Raw genomic sequence first — 19650 nt, 5'->3', positions numbered from 1 at the left:
GCAGGTTAGCGTAGTAGTCGGACATTAAAAACGGTGACAACATGGCTCTGCTCATGGAAACAAAGTTCATTTTGAGAAAAGTTAAAGATTTAAGATGTTTTACGGCCAAACGGAACAGAGTTAAAGAGAAATGGGTACGTGCTAAACCTGGCAGGTTTATAGCGTTATCTTTATTCATTATTGTTGGAGACGTTTTGGGCATGAAAACACTGCTCTATAACCAGTGTTGGGAAGGTGACTTTTCAAATGTAATCCCCTACAGATTACAGATTACATACCCCAAAATGTAGTTTGTAATGGAATCCCTTAAATTACTTAAAGTGAGTAACGTAATCTGAATATTTTGGATTACTTGATTTGCTGTAGAGAAGCAAAGACCAGGATATCGTAACATAAATTGTTTTATCTGCTAAAAGAAAATAAAAAGCCCAGACTTTACTGAATCAAATTAAAAATATTAATGATAGAAGACGAGGAAACACGTCCACACAGCAGGATTTAGTCCTGTTAAATTCTGGTTTAGTCCTGATTTAGTCTTGGTTTAGACCTGGTTTGGTCCTGGTTTAGTCCTGATTTAGTCCTGGTTTAGTCCTGGTTTAGTCCTGATTTAGTCCTGGTTTAGTTTCCAGCAATGAGTGGAATTACAGAGAAAAAAAAAAAAAAGGGGGGGGATATAGCCAAAAATGTGAAAACAGGAATCCATGTAATCCATTTATTCCAACAAAGTAACTGTAATCTACTTACCACTCACTGAAACAGTAACTGTAACTGAATACTGTTACTTATAATTTGTACTCTGATTACATAACTCCGGTACATGTAATTTGTTACTCCCCAACACTGTTTATGAACGTAATGAACTGGAAATCTCATGATCAGAATGTTGCTGTTTCAGTTTATGTTCTTTTAAATGAAGAATATAATTTTGAAATCAATTACAAACGTATTGATCATGTTAATTTTACATTATTGGCTGCTCGAGTCTGAGAAAACACGAGTACTGTTGACAAAATGTGGAGGAATGCAGCTGTTGTGTGGTAAATTACAAAAGTATGATATAGTCAGTGTTGGGAAGGTTATTTTTAAAATATATTCCCCTACAGATTACAGATTACATACCCCAAAATGTAGTTTGTAACGGAATCCATTAAATTACTTAAAGTGAGTAATGTAATCTGAATACTTTGGATTACTTGATATTGTCATGCTTTTTAAAACTACAGTTTAGTCCTGGTTTAGTCCTGCTTTTAGTCCTGCTTTTAGTCCTAGTTTAGTCCTAGTTTATCCCTAGTTTAGTCCTGCTTTTAGTCCTGCTTTAGTCCTAGTTTAGCCCTGGTTTAGTCCTGCTTTTAGTCCTGCTTTTAGTCCTGCTTTTAGTCCTGCTTTAGTCCTGGTTTAGTCCTGGTTTAGTCCTGGTTTAGTCCTGGTTTAGTCCTGCTTTTAGTCCTGCTTTTAGTCCTGCTTTTAGTCCTGCTTTTAGTCCTGCTTTAGTCCTGGTTTAGTCCTGGTTTAGTCCTGGTTTAGTCCTGCTTTTAGTCCTGCTTTAGTCCTGCTTTAGTCCTGGTTTTAGTCCTGCTTTAGTCCTGGTTTAGTCCTGGTGGGGGGGGGTATAGCCCAAAATGTAAAAACAGGAAAATACCTCTATGTAATCCATTTATTTCAACAAAGTAACTGTAATCTAATTACTACTCACTGAAACAGTAACTGTAACTGAATACAGTTACTCATAATTTGTACTCTGATTACGTAACTCCGGTACATGTAATCTGTTACTCCCCAACACTGGGTATAGTATAGTACGGTCTGCTTTTTATTTGTACAGGGACAGAGCACAACAAAACATTAACCATGACAGAAGTCAAAGAAAAGACGCTGGTGCAGGTTACAGTGTGGATGCTCTTTTACGCCTGTGTCCCTGAGGTGGAAATATTAAAAGTTGGCTCCTTTTTATTACGCACAACTCCAACAAAGTACAGATTCAGTGTGCAGAGATAAACTGACCAAAAATAAATTTAAACAGATTACTTAGGGTTACAGTGTTGAAATAGGATTCTAAAAACAACATACAACAGACACACAACCACATGCACTCTTAGCCTCTTCCACCCTGTATCATTTGCACACACACACATTCTACGTTCTACATTTGGGGACAGTCTCTTCTCTGGAGGATGAGGGTGTTACTCAAGATGTTTTTTCAAAGATCAGTGAGACAAAACCCTTCAGAGGAGGAGCAGCACCATGAAGAATTTTGAAAAACAAACAAATAGTTGCATATATAATTAGATTTTCAAAACACACCAGATTCAACGCATTTAGAGAACGTGCATATGTAAGTATGTACAGGACTGAACCAGGTCTAAAACAGGACTGAACCAGATCTAAAATGAAGAATTGATGACGAATTTTGAAAAACAAACAAATAGTTGCATATATTATTAGATTTTCAAAATGTAATAGAGTGTATTTTGCAGGAATAGGACAGTGGTGATACTGTTGGGGTTTCTTATCATGAGAATTAAACTGTATTTATTTATATTTCTTATATATTTCTTACATCATACAGGGAAGTACTTGGAACATGTTGTTTTCTCATGTTCATGTTATAGTAAAAATATTATGTAATTATTACGTTTATTGTGAAAATATTGTAAAACAAAAAATATAGTAAAAATATTTTGTTTTTACTAACAGAATGTCTATATGTGAAATTCCAAAGTTTTTGTAATTTACTTTTAAATGTACTTGTCTATGTGTTGAGGAGTTATAGCTGTGGTAATAACTAATGTTAGAGTGACCACATTTTCAAAATCAAAAGCTAGGACTCCCCCGGTTTGTGGTGGTTGGTAAGAATCAAATTGGGAAACTAGTGCATAATTAAGGAAAATTGTTATGCACTCGGCTCATTCATGACAGGAATGACATAACATGAGTCAGAATAGTCACATTTTCTTTGTGTTTTGGTCATTTTAAAGCAGCTTTTCAGTATTTGACCTAAACAAATGACAGTGTATCCCTCTCTTTACTGTTGACAGGGATCAAATTTGTCAATCATAGGGACATCAGGGACATTTCTTGTATAAAACTGGGAAAAATCACTGGATTTTAATTTAAACATGAATAATTTACAGTTTTATTGGATAAATGTGCTGGGACAGGGGACACAGGCTCAAAACTGAGACTGTCCCGGGTAAATAGGGACATCTGGTCACACTAACTTACGGAAATCCAACATAAATAATCATAAAAATCTATTCATCCATTCATTCTAAAAATACATGTTGTAACAATAATTGGAACACCACTGAAACAGTCCACCTCTTATGAACAGCAGCCTACAGAATTTGATCATGTAAGGCTGTAATATACCCCAACTGGAGGCTTTAGAGCAATCTGGTAAATGTATCACACTCATGATTTTAGAATTATTATTTTTTTATTTTAGACCTTTTTAATTGTAGACCTCACCATTAAAAAGCCCCAAGGACAAACCACTGAATCTTGAATGGATTTGTATTACTTATTTCTATTTGAGTTTACTTTTACTTACATATACATTTATATAATTATGTCTTATTTGACACTAGTCTCTTGCTGTTTTTGGTAGTTATTTAGTATTAATTATTACCATTAATGTTTTTACTCTTTGTAATAATAATATATTGTGATGTGTGAGCTACTGTGTCCAGGTCATTTCCCGTGTGGATCAATAAAGTTTGTCTAAGTCTAAATCTAAATCTAATGTTGATGTTTTGTCAGGCGGCGACACGTCCGAAGTACCCCCCCACCAGACTGGCCCTGCAGCACATGGACGCAGTGTACGGGGCCCAGCTGGGGGCGCTGTGGCCGTCGGTGCGGGTGGCTCTGCTCTGTGAGAGGAAGTACGGAGCTCTGGTCAACGCTCACTCGCACCATGACGTCATCAGTGAACTGCAGCGTCAGGGCTGTACGGACTTCATCACCGACACAGCACTGACAGGTAATCAAATGTGTGTGGAGAGAGAATAATGTCTACAGGAACATGGACCCCCTCTAGAAAAGTTACATAATGCAACTTTAAACTCATGATACACACATTTAATTAATTAATATGTTTTGATCAGATACATAGAGATACATAATCATTTTGAGAGCTTTTTGCTAATTGATCTACAGCCCGACATACTACACTATATTATATTTATTATAAAGCTACAACTGTGTGCTTTGTATTTTATGTATATTTCTGTTGCAGAGTCACAGTGTGAGTCTGTGCGAGCGGAGGGTGGATCTCAAAGTGACCTGAAGACCTCCTCAGATGTTTCTCCTAGACTCACCACAAACATCAAGTGCTTTGTGTTTCCTCGAGGAGACATCAGCAGATTCAAACCTTCGCGGTCAGTGTGGAGTCTACTCACTGTTCACTGTAGTTTTAGAAATACTCAGACTTGCCTAGAGATGTTATAATCTATGTTATAACAAGCTTCATCACAAACAGACCTGGAGTTGTGTTTCGTTTCATTCACACATGTTTAACACACTGAGGACTGTTGAGGACATCCTGAGAAAGGTTTCCATAGCTGTTTGTTTGTTTGTTTGCCCCTGCACAGGCCTGACTCTACCGGGTTGCTAGGATACTATCTGATGGACGCAGCCTCGATCCTGCCCTGCCTGGCTCTGGACGTCCAGGAGGGGCACAGTGTTCTGGATCTGTGCGCGGCCCCTGGAGGGAAGGCACTGGCCCTCATGCAAACGTATGAACTAGGTATGAGGTTCAAGGATCTTTATTTGTCATTCAAACATGCAAGAGAAAAACAACAAAATTAGTTCCTCAAGACCCTGTCATAATACTAAAATATCAAGCTTGATTTGGATTCTAAGGAATAGACTCAGTACTCAGTACTGATTCTGATACTTTATTTAGAAAATAGACTGTGATTTTCAGTGTTAAATGGTAGTACTTTCATTTCTATTCCCATGTGTCTTATATGTGTGTAATCCCTCAGTGGTCCATGTGTGTATATTAGTCTATGTGCTCTTCTACTTGTTCTGATACAGCTCAACATCATTCTAAAGACATTCAGGAAAGGTTCATTTCTGTCCTGTTGATCAGATTTTTTTTTTAGGATCAGTACTTGTTCAAATTAGTTTGTTGTTTCAATACTAGTATAATATTGATTAGTATTTGTATTATTTTTGATATCTTGACTCTGCTCACAGTTATAATGCATGTTTTCAAAGGTTTATTTGAGCAATAAAAATGTAATCCCATCCCATACTATGGAACATTTTAGGCAAAACAATAACATCTAGAGACAGGTGGCCTACTCTATCACTAGATAAGTTCCATAATGCACCTTTTGATTTTTTTCTCCATAGGTTTTGTGTGTTTGAATGACTCTTCAATTTCTCGGACGACGCGCCTCCGGAGGGTCCTGCAGAGTTACATCCCCAAATCTCTGCTCTCAGACCACAGACTGAGAATCAGCAACTTTGATGGCACCATGTTTGGGCAGATCGAGAGGGACACCTTTGACAGAGTGGGTCCCAAGCTCATGCTTCTGTGGAGGCTAGTTAAAGGCCAGTGCACACTAGGACACTTTGATGAGCGGCAGAAATGCCACCTTCATTATTTTCTATGATCCATCACACACCGGGCCATTATAACCTCCTCAAACCAGCACTTTACTTCTCCTCTCACACCCTCACGCTGTCTCTTATTTTATAAGTAATCTGCAGATAAAATGCTAATTAAGAACACTGCAAGAGTGGTTTTGAAGCCTTTTGAAGAGCTGTGACATGCGGCGTTCAGTGTATTTGATACGGGTTGGGTTTGACGTGCAGCAATTAATGATGCACTGCAGCACGCCATGTTCCAGTGTGTGTTGGCCTTTTCTCAGTCTTTACCCACACCTGAGACAAGGACCTGGGACAAGGACCTGGGACTGGACCTGAGAATATTTTAATATTATAATGTGTATTCAAAATCAGAAAAATTTTTTTTATTGCCATTGTCAATGAAGAAAAAAAACTCAGACAGTAAACTGTGGTGTTGGCAGGTGCTGGTGGACGTCCCATGTACCACAGACAGACTCTCGGTCACAGAGGAAGACAACAACATCTTCAGCAAGAGCCGCACTGGAGAGAGGAAGAGGCTGCCACAGCTCCAGACTGAGCTCCTGCTGTGAGGAACACCTCTACTTCACATTTAGACCTGATCTAGGCCTGGGCCTGGTTTACACCTGGATCTGTCCTGGTTTAGTTCTTGGTTAGTCATCATTTTAGACTTGATTTAGTGATAGTTTATTGGGTTAGTCTTTCTGGTTCAGTAATAAATTAGGATTTGTTCACACTTAAACACAAATCCCATCAGGACTAAACTGGGACTAAACCTGGAACTGGGTTCAACCAGGTCTAGAACAGGACCAGTCTAAATCAGGACAAGACTGGGCTCAAACCAGAATCAAACCTAGTCCTGGGTGAAGTTATGTGCCTTTAGGGTTTTGTAGTCCTACTGTAGAACTGTCCTTAGTCCTATTCAGATAAAGGTTCTTTTTGACAGACCAGTATGTTGTTTACATGCATGTCTTGACACGTTTCAGATGCCTTCTGTATCCTTCTTCAGAAGGGTCCTGTGATGTTGTGGTGATGAGTTGTGCAGCTGATTTACACAGATTTTAGTGCCATTCTCCTACCTGCATTGGCAGAGGAATAGCGCCATCTGCTGTCCGACCTCTGTCATGGTGGATGCTGTTCTGGAGAAGTCTGTCAAAATCTGTGTAAATCAGCTGCAGGACTCGTCACTGTAACATCACGTGACTCTGCTGAAGAAGGATGTAGAAGGAAACATGTCAAGATATGTGTAAACAACACACTAGTCTTTTAAAAAGAACCTTTATATGAATATACAGCAACATTGGAAGACTGAAATACACTTGAAGTGGTTCAGTCCTGTTTTAGACCTGGTTCAGTCCTGGTTTAGTCCTGGTTTAGAACTGTACATACTTACAAATGCACGTTGTCTACATGCATTGAATCTGGTGTGTTTGTGTGTTCAGGGCGGGGCTGGAGGTGGTCTGTCCCGGGGGGGAGGTGTTGTACTCCACATGTACACTGTCCCAGCAGCAGAACCAGGCCGTGGTGGAGCAGGCAGTACAGCTGGCCCTGGAACGGCACGGTATCCAGGTCCAGGTGAGATACTTTTTGTGTATTTTTTGAGACCCCCATGTTTTTTCAGCCTGGTTTTTTGCCATTCCAGTTACATTATCTTTAAACAGGGGGTAATACACTTGTTTAGAGTATTAAATGGTAACACATAACATATTTAAATCACTGTGTTTCCTTTTATTGTTTTAAAAATGCTATAGGCACCCAAAAGAAGGTATTAACAAGTTTCAGTTTAGTTCCCTGCTCCCTTTGCTCCTCATAACACGATCACCCCTTTAAAAACACTACTGCACATCGTATCAGGTTTGTGAAGTCGTTGTCTATAGTTCAGGCTTTTCTATATTTAAAATTGCTGTGTGGGAACATGGATGACGTAGGCTTGTGGGCTTAGTTTGGACAAAATCCTACAGCTAAACGTAAGGAGGGTTCGAATAGGACCGAGGTGAGATCGCAAGATTACTCAAACATGCAAAGGTGCCACCCCTGCCCCCCTGTACATCACCGGCTAAAGTGTAGAGCAAGTGGAGTCCTTCAAATCCTTTGGGGTTCACATCTCTGCAGATCTCTCCTGGTCAGTCAACACCTCAGCACTGGTCAAAAAGGCCCAGCAGCGGCTACACTTCCTGAGGTGTTCAGGAAGGAGCAACACAAGCTGCTGGTGACCTTCTATCGTCCACCATTGAGAGCCTGTGCTGTGACAGTGTGGCACTCTAGCTGCAGAGAGGCTGACAGGAAGCGTCTGCAGAGGGTCACTAACACTTCAGAGGACATTACTGGCTGCCCTCTGCCTTCCTTAACCATATTATACAATACTCGCTGTCTCAGCAGAGCAAGGAAAATAATTAAGGTCAATACACACCCTGGATTCCACCTGTTCAACCTGTTGCCTTCTGACAGGCGCTTCAGGTCAATTCCAGCTAGGACCAACAAACTCAGGGACAGCTTCTTCTCCAAAGCTGTCACCATAATTAATGAGAACTGTTAATCGGTTTGATTTATTATTAATTCTTGCACTTGATGGAGCAGCTCTGAATTTCATTATACTGTAATAATAAGGGCTTTCTACATTATTCTATTCTGTAACATTTTGTCAGGCATGTTTTTGATGAGGGAACAACTTTATCACATGGTAGAAAGCTCAAAAAAGTTCACATCTTACCCCCTCTTTAAATAAAATATCAGGTGTTATGTCCAGAAAGTTACACTAACAATTATCCTTGAGTAGTAGTTTCCCCAAGTACTATTTTACTCCTACTTGAGTCATCTCTTTATACTAATTACTTCAAAGTGCAATACACTTAATTACTCAATTAGTGGCTACTCTGCCACCTCAGTCAGCCAATATTACTTTTAGAATTTGGATATTGCCAAACAACACTGGTTCCTGTAAAACGTTCTACACATTGTTGTCCCACTGTAAACATGTTTGTCGCATTGTTACTGTACTAAAATTTCAAAAATCTTCTAGGCTCTATTCACACTTATGTCACAAACCAAGAAGACGTTTGGAAACATGTGACGACAACTTCCAGCAGGCTCTGTTTGCAGTAATACCGTATTTTCTGCACTAGTCGCTCTGGATTATAAGACACACTGTCATTAAATGGTCTATTTTCTAACTTTTTTCATAAATAAACGGCACCGGACTTTAAAGGAAACACAACAGTGTGATGGGTGAGTGGTTTTGTTTGTTTGTGGCGTTCACGGTGACTCTGGGCTTTGTTCAGTTGTGGCGTGTAGGGAGGGTGCTGTCTGGGACCAACGGATTGTCGGCGTGTTCACAGTGACTCAGTTGTTTAGTCGTGTTTAGAAGTGGCACATTGCACTCGCTTTTCTGGTTCGTTCCTCCGTTCCGTTCCTCGTCGGCGTGGAGTGATGAGTGTGTCTGTGGGTGTGTTTCTCTGTGTGGTCGCTGTCTGCTCCGTGTGTGTTTGTGTGTTCTGCGGGTGGTGTGGCTTTGTAGTTTACTGAAGTCGTGCTGGGACACCTGAGTGGATTTGTGTAGAGGGCGCTCTGGATTGTGGTGCGCAGTCGTTAATAGTCCGGAAAATACGGTAAGTCTGACAAAATCTATAAAAAATTTGAAAATATTCCAGGTTTCTTCATCTCCATGTAATTGTAGAGTTCCGTTATGTTCGGCTCATAAACAATTCCAACCATCCCTCAGTTTTCATCATTTCCCCACTGACACACAACTCTGAGCACACTGGTACATGTGATTAGAAAAAAATATTAAATTCCAGATGATTCCAAACAGCACATACATCTGCAGTCTTCATTTTACCTCTGATCACATTTACTTCAGTGGGTTTGATCACAGTCGGTCGGTGAGTCCAGCGTCGGGAACTACACCTGAAGTTGTCATCGCAGGTTTCCAAACATCTTCCTGGTTTGTGACGTCAGCGTGATCTGATCTTATTTCGATATTAAGGAATAGACTCGATACTTATTCACTAGCACTAGATGTGATGGCCTGGACGGGACTCAGGATGGGGGCTCTGTCTCAGGTGTCAGCTCAGCCTCTATAAAATGGGCTTCTGGGTAATTGAAAGTGTGGTTGAGATGAGCTGGAGTTGGCGGTGGAGGTTGAGGCGTGGTCCTGCTCCCGAATCTCAGTCAAACATATCAACTCCACATCATGATACTACAATGGTAATTAAAAACATTCTTCTCTAGACAATAGAAGTTATTTCCAACATTAAATAATAATACTTTCTTGTGGTTTTATATCTGTGTAATCCCTCAGTGGTCCAGGTAGGTTCCATAATGGTCCATGTGCTCTGATACTTGTTCTGAAACAGCTCAAGATCATTCTAAAACTGTCTAGGAAAGGTTCACTTCTGTTCTGTGAATGTGACTTTTTCTGTATCAATACCTGCTCAAATTTAGCTTCGATATTAGTTTTTGGAATCGATTAGGTCCTGATTTTCAATATTTTTGACAACCCTAACTGTGTATGTGTGTGTGTGTTGTATTCCAGCCGGTGAGTCTGAAGCCGTTCGCGCGCAGCTTCACAAACACGTTCCACTTTGCTCCGGAGCTGTCGGTGGGTGAGCTGGTTCTGCCTCATTTAGCTGCCAACTTCGGGCCTATTTACATGTGCAAGCTCAGGAGGCTCACGTAGACCCCCAACCCCACCACGCTGGACACTGGACTCTGTTATGGACAATGGTGGACACTGTTTGAAACAAGTGAAAAGGACAATGAATAGAAAAAACACAAGGAACCTTCGGAAAGATTACAACCTGATAATGATGTTAGAGTGTGTAATTGTGCACAGAGGTTTATTACACTGTTTTCTGATCTATCAAAACCTGTCCAGGAACTCGTTTGTCATTTGGTTCATTTCAGCTCTGGAATTCCCAATGCTTTAAAACTAATGCTTCATGACATCACAAGGTGGAACAGAGTATTTTGAGCTTTAGAGATGTAGACAGGGAGTTACTCACACATGTGTAAATGAAATAAACACAACTGCAGGTCTGTTTTTGATGACCAGCTCACAAGAGTCAGTCCTGGTCAATATAAGAATGATGGTCTTCTGTCTCATAAAGGAATAAACAGTTTGTGAACACATGGTGTGGTTTCACTTATCATTAGTCCAGCTATTGTCATGATCAAAAAAAAAGTTGTTTGTTTGTTTGTTTTGTGAGTTCTTAAAGCATGTTTGCTAATGTGTGTATTGTATCGCCATGGTAACTGATGATTATCCTGCCTGTAGAGATACATACAACACCCTCAGCGAGATGTCATCAATATGTGAAGTATCAATAGCAGCAGAGGGCACTAAAACACTAATTTAGTTAGACATTTCTTCAGGCCGCCAAAAAAGGGAGTTGGAGTTGGAGATGGGGTGGGGCACTTTGGTCAGAGTAGATCCTAAACTGGTGCTTCCATGAGGACTAGATAACTCTGCTTTTACCCACCTGCTCGCTCTTTTTTATTTATTTACTTGATGCAAATCTTAGCCTGTATTATGTTTACCCATATTATTTCATGACACAACAGTATTTTACAAATACTTTATTTAATATGGATTGCTTAACATATTTAATAATTCTATGTATGTTCAGCAGAAGAGCAGCTCAATGTGTGTATATGACCACTAGGGGGCGCTAAACACACACTGATGTCTGCTCTGTTCACACTGGTACAGACAGATTTGACAATTATGATCACAACTAAACACAAAACACACTTTTACATTATGAGAGTTTAAACTGTTATATTATACAATAAATCACTGAATTGAATGAAAGTTACACAATTTGATTAATTAATCAATTTAAATCAGACTGTATGTTAACACTACAGGGTGTATTGTTGCCAGGTGAGTTCAACAAAAGATGATCTGTGCCACATTTTAAGTGTGATATGATTTTTAAAAGCCATGTGTTTATAATGAGCTTAATTCTATTTGATACATGTTTAATCAAGTATACTATGATTGGACAAAGTTCTATGTTGCATCTTAAACCATTTTTTTTTTTTTTTTTTTTTTATCATAAACTTCAAAAAGTCTCTCACAAAATACTTCACCATCAGATACAAAGGTACAAAGACAAAGCCAGATTGTGAGAGCTATCTGAGTTTAAGGAAAAGAGCAGAGCTTTCAGGAATACAAGCACAGAACCAGAGCCCAGCGTAGAGAGGCTGAGTGAAAGTGGTCTGCTCTCTGTGGAGGAGCCTCATCTTTCTTTCAGAGACGTTGTAAAAGGCCAAAACCCCGGCACTGTGGTCCAAGTAAACCCCGACTCTGGACCCAATCGGACCTGAGATCTGGGACTCCTTCGAGTTAAAAAGTGCAGTCTTCATGTGACAGTCTAAGCCCCAGGATTTATCATTGCCTCCAAACTCAGATCTTTTCCTCTCAATATCTCTGTATGAAACTGCTACACCGACATACCCTCTCCTCTCCACCTCCCAGTAACAGCGGCCCGTCAGTCTCTCTCTGCTCAGGACCTGAGGCATACCTGTATCACCGAATCTGTCTGGATGATCAGGATACTTCTGGTGTTCATCCATATATGTTGCTCTTCTTTTTCCATCAGACAGACACAGATGATTGTTGACTGAGATTGGGTCCAGTGTGATGTGTGTAGCAAACTGTAAGAAGTGCTCTCTGGAGGGCTGAGCTGGTGACAGTAAAAGCTGCACAGGAGCCAGACCCTCCTCCACAGTGAGCTGGACTCTGTCCCTTAGCTCTGATACGGCTCTGGTCACCTTCTCAAAGCCCCGGGCCCCTGTTACATTCCTGGTTTGTGAAGTTGGTCCCTTTTTCTTTATCCTTTCTGTATGACTCCTGACCAGCCCTGCACTCTGTGTGTCTGTTGACAGTGAAGTGAAGCGCTGTATAAACTGGTTATGATCCTGGGTGAGGGCCAGTGTGTCCAGCACAGAGAGGCTCCTCTTCAGCCCCCTCACGTCCTGCTGCAGTTGGAGCTGGAGCTCTTGGACTTGGTTCAGTTGGGTCTTCTCCTCAGTGCGGATCTGCTGCTCCACTTCAGAACGTTTCTTCTCCAGAAGAAGGGCCATCTCTTTGAATCTGTGCTCGCTGTGCTGCACTGCTGTCCGGGCAGAGCGGCTGATCTCCTGGGGCTCCTGCTGGAGCCTCTTCAGGTCTTTCTCTTTGTGCTGGAGGCTCTGGAGCAGCAGGGCCCTCTTGGCCGGCAGCTCTGCCTGTCTCTGTGCCCTCTCTGAGGCAGAGGACACTGTGTCGTGGCCCTTGTGCTGCTCCACAGAGCAGAGGTAACAGATGCTCTGCTGGTCAGTGCGGCAGAATAGATCCATCACTTTGTGGTGGTGAGAGCAGATGTTTTCCTGGAGTGTGTGTGAGGGCGCCACCAGCTGGTGTTTCTGTAGTGCTGCAGCATCATGATGAGGCTGTAGGTGGCGCTCACAGTAAGAGGCCACACACTGCAGACAGGACTGGACAGCTTTCAGCTTCCTCCCAGTGCACACATCACAGGACACATCCTCAGGTCTGGCATAACAGTGGTCTGCAGGGGGCGCTGAGAGCCTAGTCTTCTTCAGCTGCTCCACTAAACTTGCTAACATGATGTGTTTGACCAGGACAGGCCTGGGACTGAAGCTCTGGCGACATTCGGGACAGCTGTAGACCTGCTTGTTGTCCTCTTGGGCCCAGTGCTGTTGGATACAGTTCCTGCAGTAGCTGTGTCCACAGGGAATAGTCACCGGATCCTTCAGTAGATCCAAACAGATGGGACAGACAAAGGCGTTCTTGTCCATGTCTCCCGGAGAAGAGCCACTGAAAGTTGGACTTTCACACAAACAAAACTTAAGAGTAGAGTGAGAGCAGTGGGGGGAGCCTGCAGTGTGGAGATCTGAAGGAAGGAAACAGGAAACAGGAAACACACAGCAGCACCTTAAAGTCACACACACACATTTTAGAATCTGCTCATATAAAGTCACACACATGTTGTAGAATGTTCTCATATAAAGTCACACACATGTTGTAGAATGTTCTCATATAAAGTCACACACATGTTGTAGAATGTTCTCATATAAAGTCACACACATGTTGTAGAATGTTCTCATATAAAGTCACACACATGTTGTAGAATGTTCTCATATAAAGTCACACACATGTTTTAGAGTCTTCTCATACAGATTGACTGCTGCAGCTGTGCTGGAGGCAGGACTCACTCCAGACACATGTGACACTGCACTAACCACAGCTGTCCACACGATGGACCCACAAGTTAAACTCCACTGATCAGAAGAACATTAGATATCAGAGGCCATCAGCTGCTCGAGTGCACACTGCTGTTGTGTAAAGAGTCGTGTTGGTGGTCAGACAGGCTGATGGCATAGATTTACAGCCTCACCTCCATGGGCAGCTGTGGCTACAGCTTACATCAGAATGGAATAAATGAAAACTGCACCAAATTGTAAATTGTATTTTGTATCAGGTTGTGTCAGGAAAAGTGTACGACCAATGCATTATTGAAGGTCAAATACATTGTACTGGAATTAGAGCAATTCTTGAACATTATTCTGTTTGTGTGTTGTGTTCCAGATGACGTGTCTGATGTCTCTTCACAAACTCGTTCCTCTTTGAAACAGAGTTGCTCTAAATAAATAAATGCTGATCTTCTGCCTGTGTGCAGCGAGCCTCATGTGTGAGGGAGGTGAAGCCACAACATCCACTCTGTTACACATGTAACTATTTTACATGTTTATCTCCATGGAAATGTCATTGTTTTACCAGGAATGTGCCACAGTGTGAACAAATTTAAAATAGATTAATTGCCACTTACAGGTATTTTACAAATAGTCATCAAACCAGTATCTGACCTGTGATAGGTTAGAAAAGGAAAGATTACAGGGGGCAGTTTAACATCAGAATGTGTCTCTTTCTGGACAGCCTCACACACTACTATGTAAGAATAAAAATATGTTATATCACAGTTAAAATGTGGGGATAAAGTCAGGCAATGTCAGATCAGATTTGAGCCCATTCACTTCTGTATAGCAAAAGAAAAAATCACCTCTGTCAACTGGACAAACGGTTTTGATTGAAGATGTTTCACTTCTTCAGTTCTGGACAAAAACTGTAAACAAGTGTGTGCGTTAGTTTCAGAGTACTTTCAGTGGAGTTAGCTCCTCCCTGCAGACAGATATAAGACAGTGTCCACCAATGTCTGACCAGAACTGAAGAAGCAGCTTAGATGAACTGTGAAACATTTTCAATGAAAAACTTTTGTCCAGTTGACAGAATTGAATTTTTCTTTTGCTATGGATCCAACCTGGAAAACAGAGATTACACAGACAGTGTCTACTGTACATGTCCACAAGAGGGCGCTAAACACACAGCTCACTACAGAACCAGCCTGATCTCTCTCCCCTTCAGCCTAGTGAGCCATTTAAACAGGCCTTTAAATGTCTCAGGCACAAATACAGCATCAGCCAATTCAGTTCTGTTTGAGAGTGACACAAATTCTGAAATTATTTTAAAGGATTTTTATGTAAGATTTTCATTTTAAATTCCATGAATGACCAAACTGTGTCTCCAGATACGAGGTATAAGTTCAAGTTAAATGTCGCTTTTAGCGATAACAACTGTAGTTCTGATTTATTCTAACATGATGAGCGATGATTCACATGAGTCCTGGTGTGTCCATATTACTGGTCTTCAGATGACATCACAACATTACACTACAGGCCGATCATATTTATTACAGACGGGTTGTTAAAATGCAGCTTTTTGTTGGAATACAAGAAACAAATAGAGACTAGAAACTCATAGAAATCATTAGGTTCAACATTTGTGATTTTACCTTTTGCATATTTCATGGAGCAGTATCATGTAATCAAAGGGGAAAACTGTCTCTTATCCCCATCGGGGAGACCGACATCACCACATTCTATCTGAAAACTATCAATACCGAGAATGAGGAAAATGTGTATTGTGTCTTTAGTCTGCATGTTAGGCAACTGCAATCAGTGTTTGTAGTTCCTTTATTAAACTGAAGGGTTCAGGCTCCATACAGTTCACAAAGTCCCTGAGCAGCCAGTCCCTTGTACATTCAGTCTGAATCCAGGATCTGGAATCAGACCACAGAAAAACCTCTGTCCAACACAGTCGCCTCTCTATTTTTTATTTATTTTTTTACATGTAAGCCTCTATGTTTGTTTTGACATGAACAGACTATGTGGTTCTCTGATTGGTTAATCTGCCTGTCAATCATGTCTACTGTGAAGAAATCCACTAACCTTTATAGTTTTGTCAAAGCGTGTGTATATGCAGAGTTTCAACAACTCAGATTTAAAGCCCTGTTTCTCTGATCAGTCTTCACAAACCTTTGGCCATACTCTTCCATAAACCCAAGCCCATGGACAGAAATGTGAGGTCCTGGAGTAAGAATCCTCACGTGGGCCCCCTGTAGTATAAATTAATAGGAGAAGGGTCCAATTCTTGGCCCCCTAAATCCCTGGGCCAACACAGCCCTTTATCCCCCGTGTGTACAGCCCTGTACAAACCACAACACATCATAACCTCCAACACGAAAGGAAATGTGGAAGAACAAGCAGGTGTCAGACCATCCACCACAAAAGTTACACCCAGCACACCTACAAGAGTGTGTGTTAAAGGCCCTTAAACACACACTCGATTTCCCCCACGTGTTTGACCAAAATGTCTTGTACAGAAATATTAGAGCAGCATCTCTTCAGGTCAGTCTAGTTCTGCTGTGTTCTGTCTGCGTCTAAACATGAACATTTTACTGAGAAAAAGAAAAATATCAGGCACTCACTTAGTTATAAAATATTTCAAAGCCTTTATTGTGGCGGAAGCATTAAACACACACACACACGCGCACACACACACGCACACACACACACACACACACACACACACACACAGTGAACTGCACCCTTTTTCATGAACACCCTTAGTCACATGGATACCAGTAACTCCCTGTCTCTATTTATGAACATGTTATTGTTCAGACATCAGGAAGTGCGTGTTAGCATACTACTTGTTTTTTTGTATTAACGTATTGGCAAAACTCTTCTCTGTTCTGAAAAGTACTTAAATAAATCTTTGTGGTGAATAATTCTGATACTCTGAATGCATAAGATGAGTGAGGAATAACTCTGGACCACTGCAAACTGCAAACAGATACCCTGTGTTTATGTTACAGTATTAGATTTTTTTTTTTACTTACTGTACACATTTATAATTTATGTCTCTTGAGCTACTGCGTCCAAATCATTTCCTTTGTGAATCAATAAAGCTGGTTTAAGTCTAAGTCTAAACTGGCATGAGCTAGTTATGTTTTTTACATTTTTAAAGACACTTTTAATACAATTACCATATTTTTTGGACTATAAGGCTCCGTTCAGACTGCAGGGCTTAATGCTCAGTTCGGATTTTTTTTGTTAAATCTGATGCTTTTTCAAGGTCGTTCACATTTCCAATTAAATGTGACTTGTATGTGATCTCCAGTGTGAACATTAAACGGCCCGAAAGTGTCCCACATGTGACACTGGAGACACGACGACATCAACCACAGCGAGCGTCTCTGTGTTTACGGAAGTTGTCCAAACATGGACGCAGCATCGAGCACCTGGAGATTTTAAAGTTCCTCTCGTACCGGAGCCAGAACATGAACAACTTACTTGTTTTAAGGAGAAGATTGAGAAGGAGAAGGACGAGGTTTTTGGTCGTGGTGTTTTGTGGGACAGTCTGTTGAAAGGAACGTGTGGATGTGGAGACGGAGCCAAGAGTGGTGAGTGGTGATGTGCTTCACTTCAGTGACACGGAGTTCATTAACAATTTTCATCTACTTCAGCGCAGAATAGTGACGTCTTGTTGATAACGTGTAGCTGGATGGATGCACTTTGACTGTTCACACTGAAGTCACATGTCAAAAGATCAGATATGTATCAGTTTCAGGAGCACATATCCAAGTGTCCTGAGTCACATTTGAAAAAAATTGGATCTGTGTCATTTAGACTGTCATTAAAAGATCAGATACAGGAACATAGAGGCCAAAAAATCGGATTTGGGTCACTTCAGGCTGCAGTCTGAACGTAGCCTAAGTCTCTCTGGAGTATAAGTCAGCCAAAAAATGCATAATGAAGATGAAAAAAACATAAGTCACACTGGACTATAAGTTGCACTTTTTGGGGGAACCGACATTTCCTGTGTAAAGTCAGGTTCTAGTATTAACAATAGAAGAGAGAACAACAGACTGTTAATGTCACATATGAACAGTTCTTCAGATAAACTATAACATAAACAACAGAACAGAACAAGTTTAACCAAACTCTCCATCTCACTCCAAATCACTAAATCCATTCAATTCTTCATCCTCGGTGTCACTTCTGAACAACTCCACGACCTCTGGAGGTAAAACATAGATCCATGATGTAAACAGAGCGCCGCTTCCTCTTCTGTGTCGCTGTCGTCAGACTCAGCATCAGTTCCACTTAGAATTATTCGGGTCTTTCTAAATCCCAACAGGATGGTTTCAGTGTCACTGAAGTTCAGGCTTTGTCCATCCATCCAGTGACTTCAGGAAAGTTTCATGGTGCATCCTCCCGGTTACTGTGGAGCTGTGTTCTCCTTTCCTGCTTTCCACCAGTCCCTCACAAGTTTCTCTCTCACTCCAAACTTTCTTTCTGCTGCTCGATTACAGTTTTCAGCTGAATATTTCACGACTTGCAGCAGGACAGAGGCTCTTTCTGCAGGAGACATGTGCAGTAGAGTGAAGTGACAGTGGTACAGGAGGAACAGGAGCAGCAGATCCTCACACACAAGACTAGAACCTCTCTCCACTTCAGAAAACTTTAATATATAAGTCGAAGGAAACACCCAAACTAGGGATGGGCATTCGATCAAATTTTCTTAATCGATCGTCGGAATAATTAACGATCGATTATCGATTAATCATTAACGTTTTTATATTAAAATGAGCATCATTATTATTACTATCTGCACTTATCTGCATAAATAAATTCAACTTTACGACACATAAACCGTAAACACTCTAGAGCCACATCAGCTGTTTGACATTATAATGTGTTTAATTCAGTTTTGTGCAACTCTCACAGAAACTAAACTTAAAACCGCATCGCTAATTTGCATAAACTAAGCAAAGATAAAACTACAGCTCTTGTGTCGCTGATGCGGTTCAACTTCTGCCGGATTAAAAGACATGACTCAGTGGAATACAGGTTAGTGTGACCAGATTTGTGTTTGTCAAAACCAGGACAGCGTACGGGGGGAGGGGGGTGGGGACTCGTCATCCACATTGAGCGACTCTCACCTGGTAAAACTTTTTTCCCACTGGACACAGAAACATATGTGCTGCTTTATACACTGTGCACATGGACTCACACTTGTCCCGAACGCAATGGAAAGTGTGGAATTTCTTGTACAAGTCATCATTAAACACACATTTGTGCTTCAGTACGTCGCAGACTGACCGACTGTTTGTGTCTCGCTCCTTCTGATGCAGAGTCACATGTACACACCTGTTTGGTCACAATACACACAGCAACCTACATTCGGTTTGTCGATTAAAATGAACATAATCGATGAAATTCTTAATGATCAATTATCGATTAATCGATTAATCATGCCCATCCCTAAACCAAACCATGAAAAAATTGCAACTTATTTCCCGAAAAATGTTTGTTATTTTTAAAATGTGAAAACTTCATAAAAAATAATATTTACAAATTCTTTACCTGAAATTAACTGATCACAAAAACACCTCACGTCACCATGAAACTGCAGAATTCACTTCACCTTGCCTCTCATAACCACGGACGAACAAATGAATCGGAATGAGGCCGGTCTAGACTAAATTAAATCCATTTTAAAAGACTTGGGAAATGTCCTTATTTATGAGTTGTACATTTCCAGATTGTGTTGTTGTAATCACGCAGGTAATGTCCTTTGCTCTGCCCCAATCTCCTCTCTCCTCTTCGCTCCAAAATGTCTCCTCTTCCCCACATAATAACATCGATGAC

At 40.9% G+C, this 19650-nt stretch overlaps 2 protein-coding genes across 2 annotated transcripts; one reads left to right on the top strand and one right to left on the bottom strand.

Annotated features, from left to right (window-relative positions):
* The first annotated feature begins 4 nt into the window (after positions 1-4).
* On the top strand, positions 5-10722 carry nsun4 (NOP2/Sun RNA methyltransferase 4). The gene is made up of 8 exons (XM_020940891.2): positions 5-134; positions 3760-3979; positions 4235-4376; positions 4590-4744; positions 5359-5519; positions 6039-6163; positions 7038-7170; positions 10127-10722. The coding sequence occupies exons 1-8, from the start codon at positions 42-44 to the stop codon at positions 10268-10270; spliced, it is 1173 nt and encodes a 390-aa protein (XP_020796550.1). The 5' UTR covers positions 5-41; the 3' UTR covers positions 10271-10722.
* Positions 10723-11154: 432 nt separating this feature from the next.
* On the bottom strand, positions 11155-13488 carry LOC110174811 (E3 ubiquitin/ISG15 ligase TRIM25-like). The gene has a single exon (XM_020940920.2). It carries the CDS (start codon positions 13393-13395, stop codon positions 11728-11730), a length of 1668 nt encoding a protein of 555 aa, XP_020796579.2. The 5' UTR covers positions 13396-13488; the 3' UTR covers positions 11155-11727.
* Between the last annotated feature and the right edge of the window lie 6162 nt (positions 13489-19650).

Source organism: Boleophthalmus pectinirostris, unplaced genomic scaffold, assembly GCF_026225935.1.
Source record: "Boleophthalmus pectinirostris isolate CB_2022bp ecotype Guang Dong unplaced genomic scaffold, ASM2622593v1 HiC_scaffold_16, whole genome shotgun sequence".
Lineage (NCBI taxonomy): Eukaryota > Metazoa > Chordata > Actinopteri > Gobiiformes > Gobiidae > Boleophthalmus > Boleophthalmus pectinirostris.
Note: the sequence above shows the minus strand (reverse complement) of the source record. Positions and strands in the feature narration are given on the sequence as shown.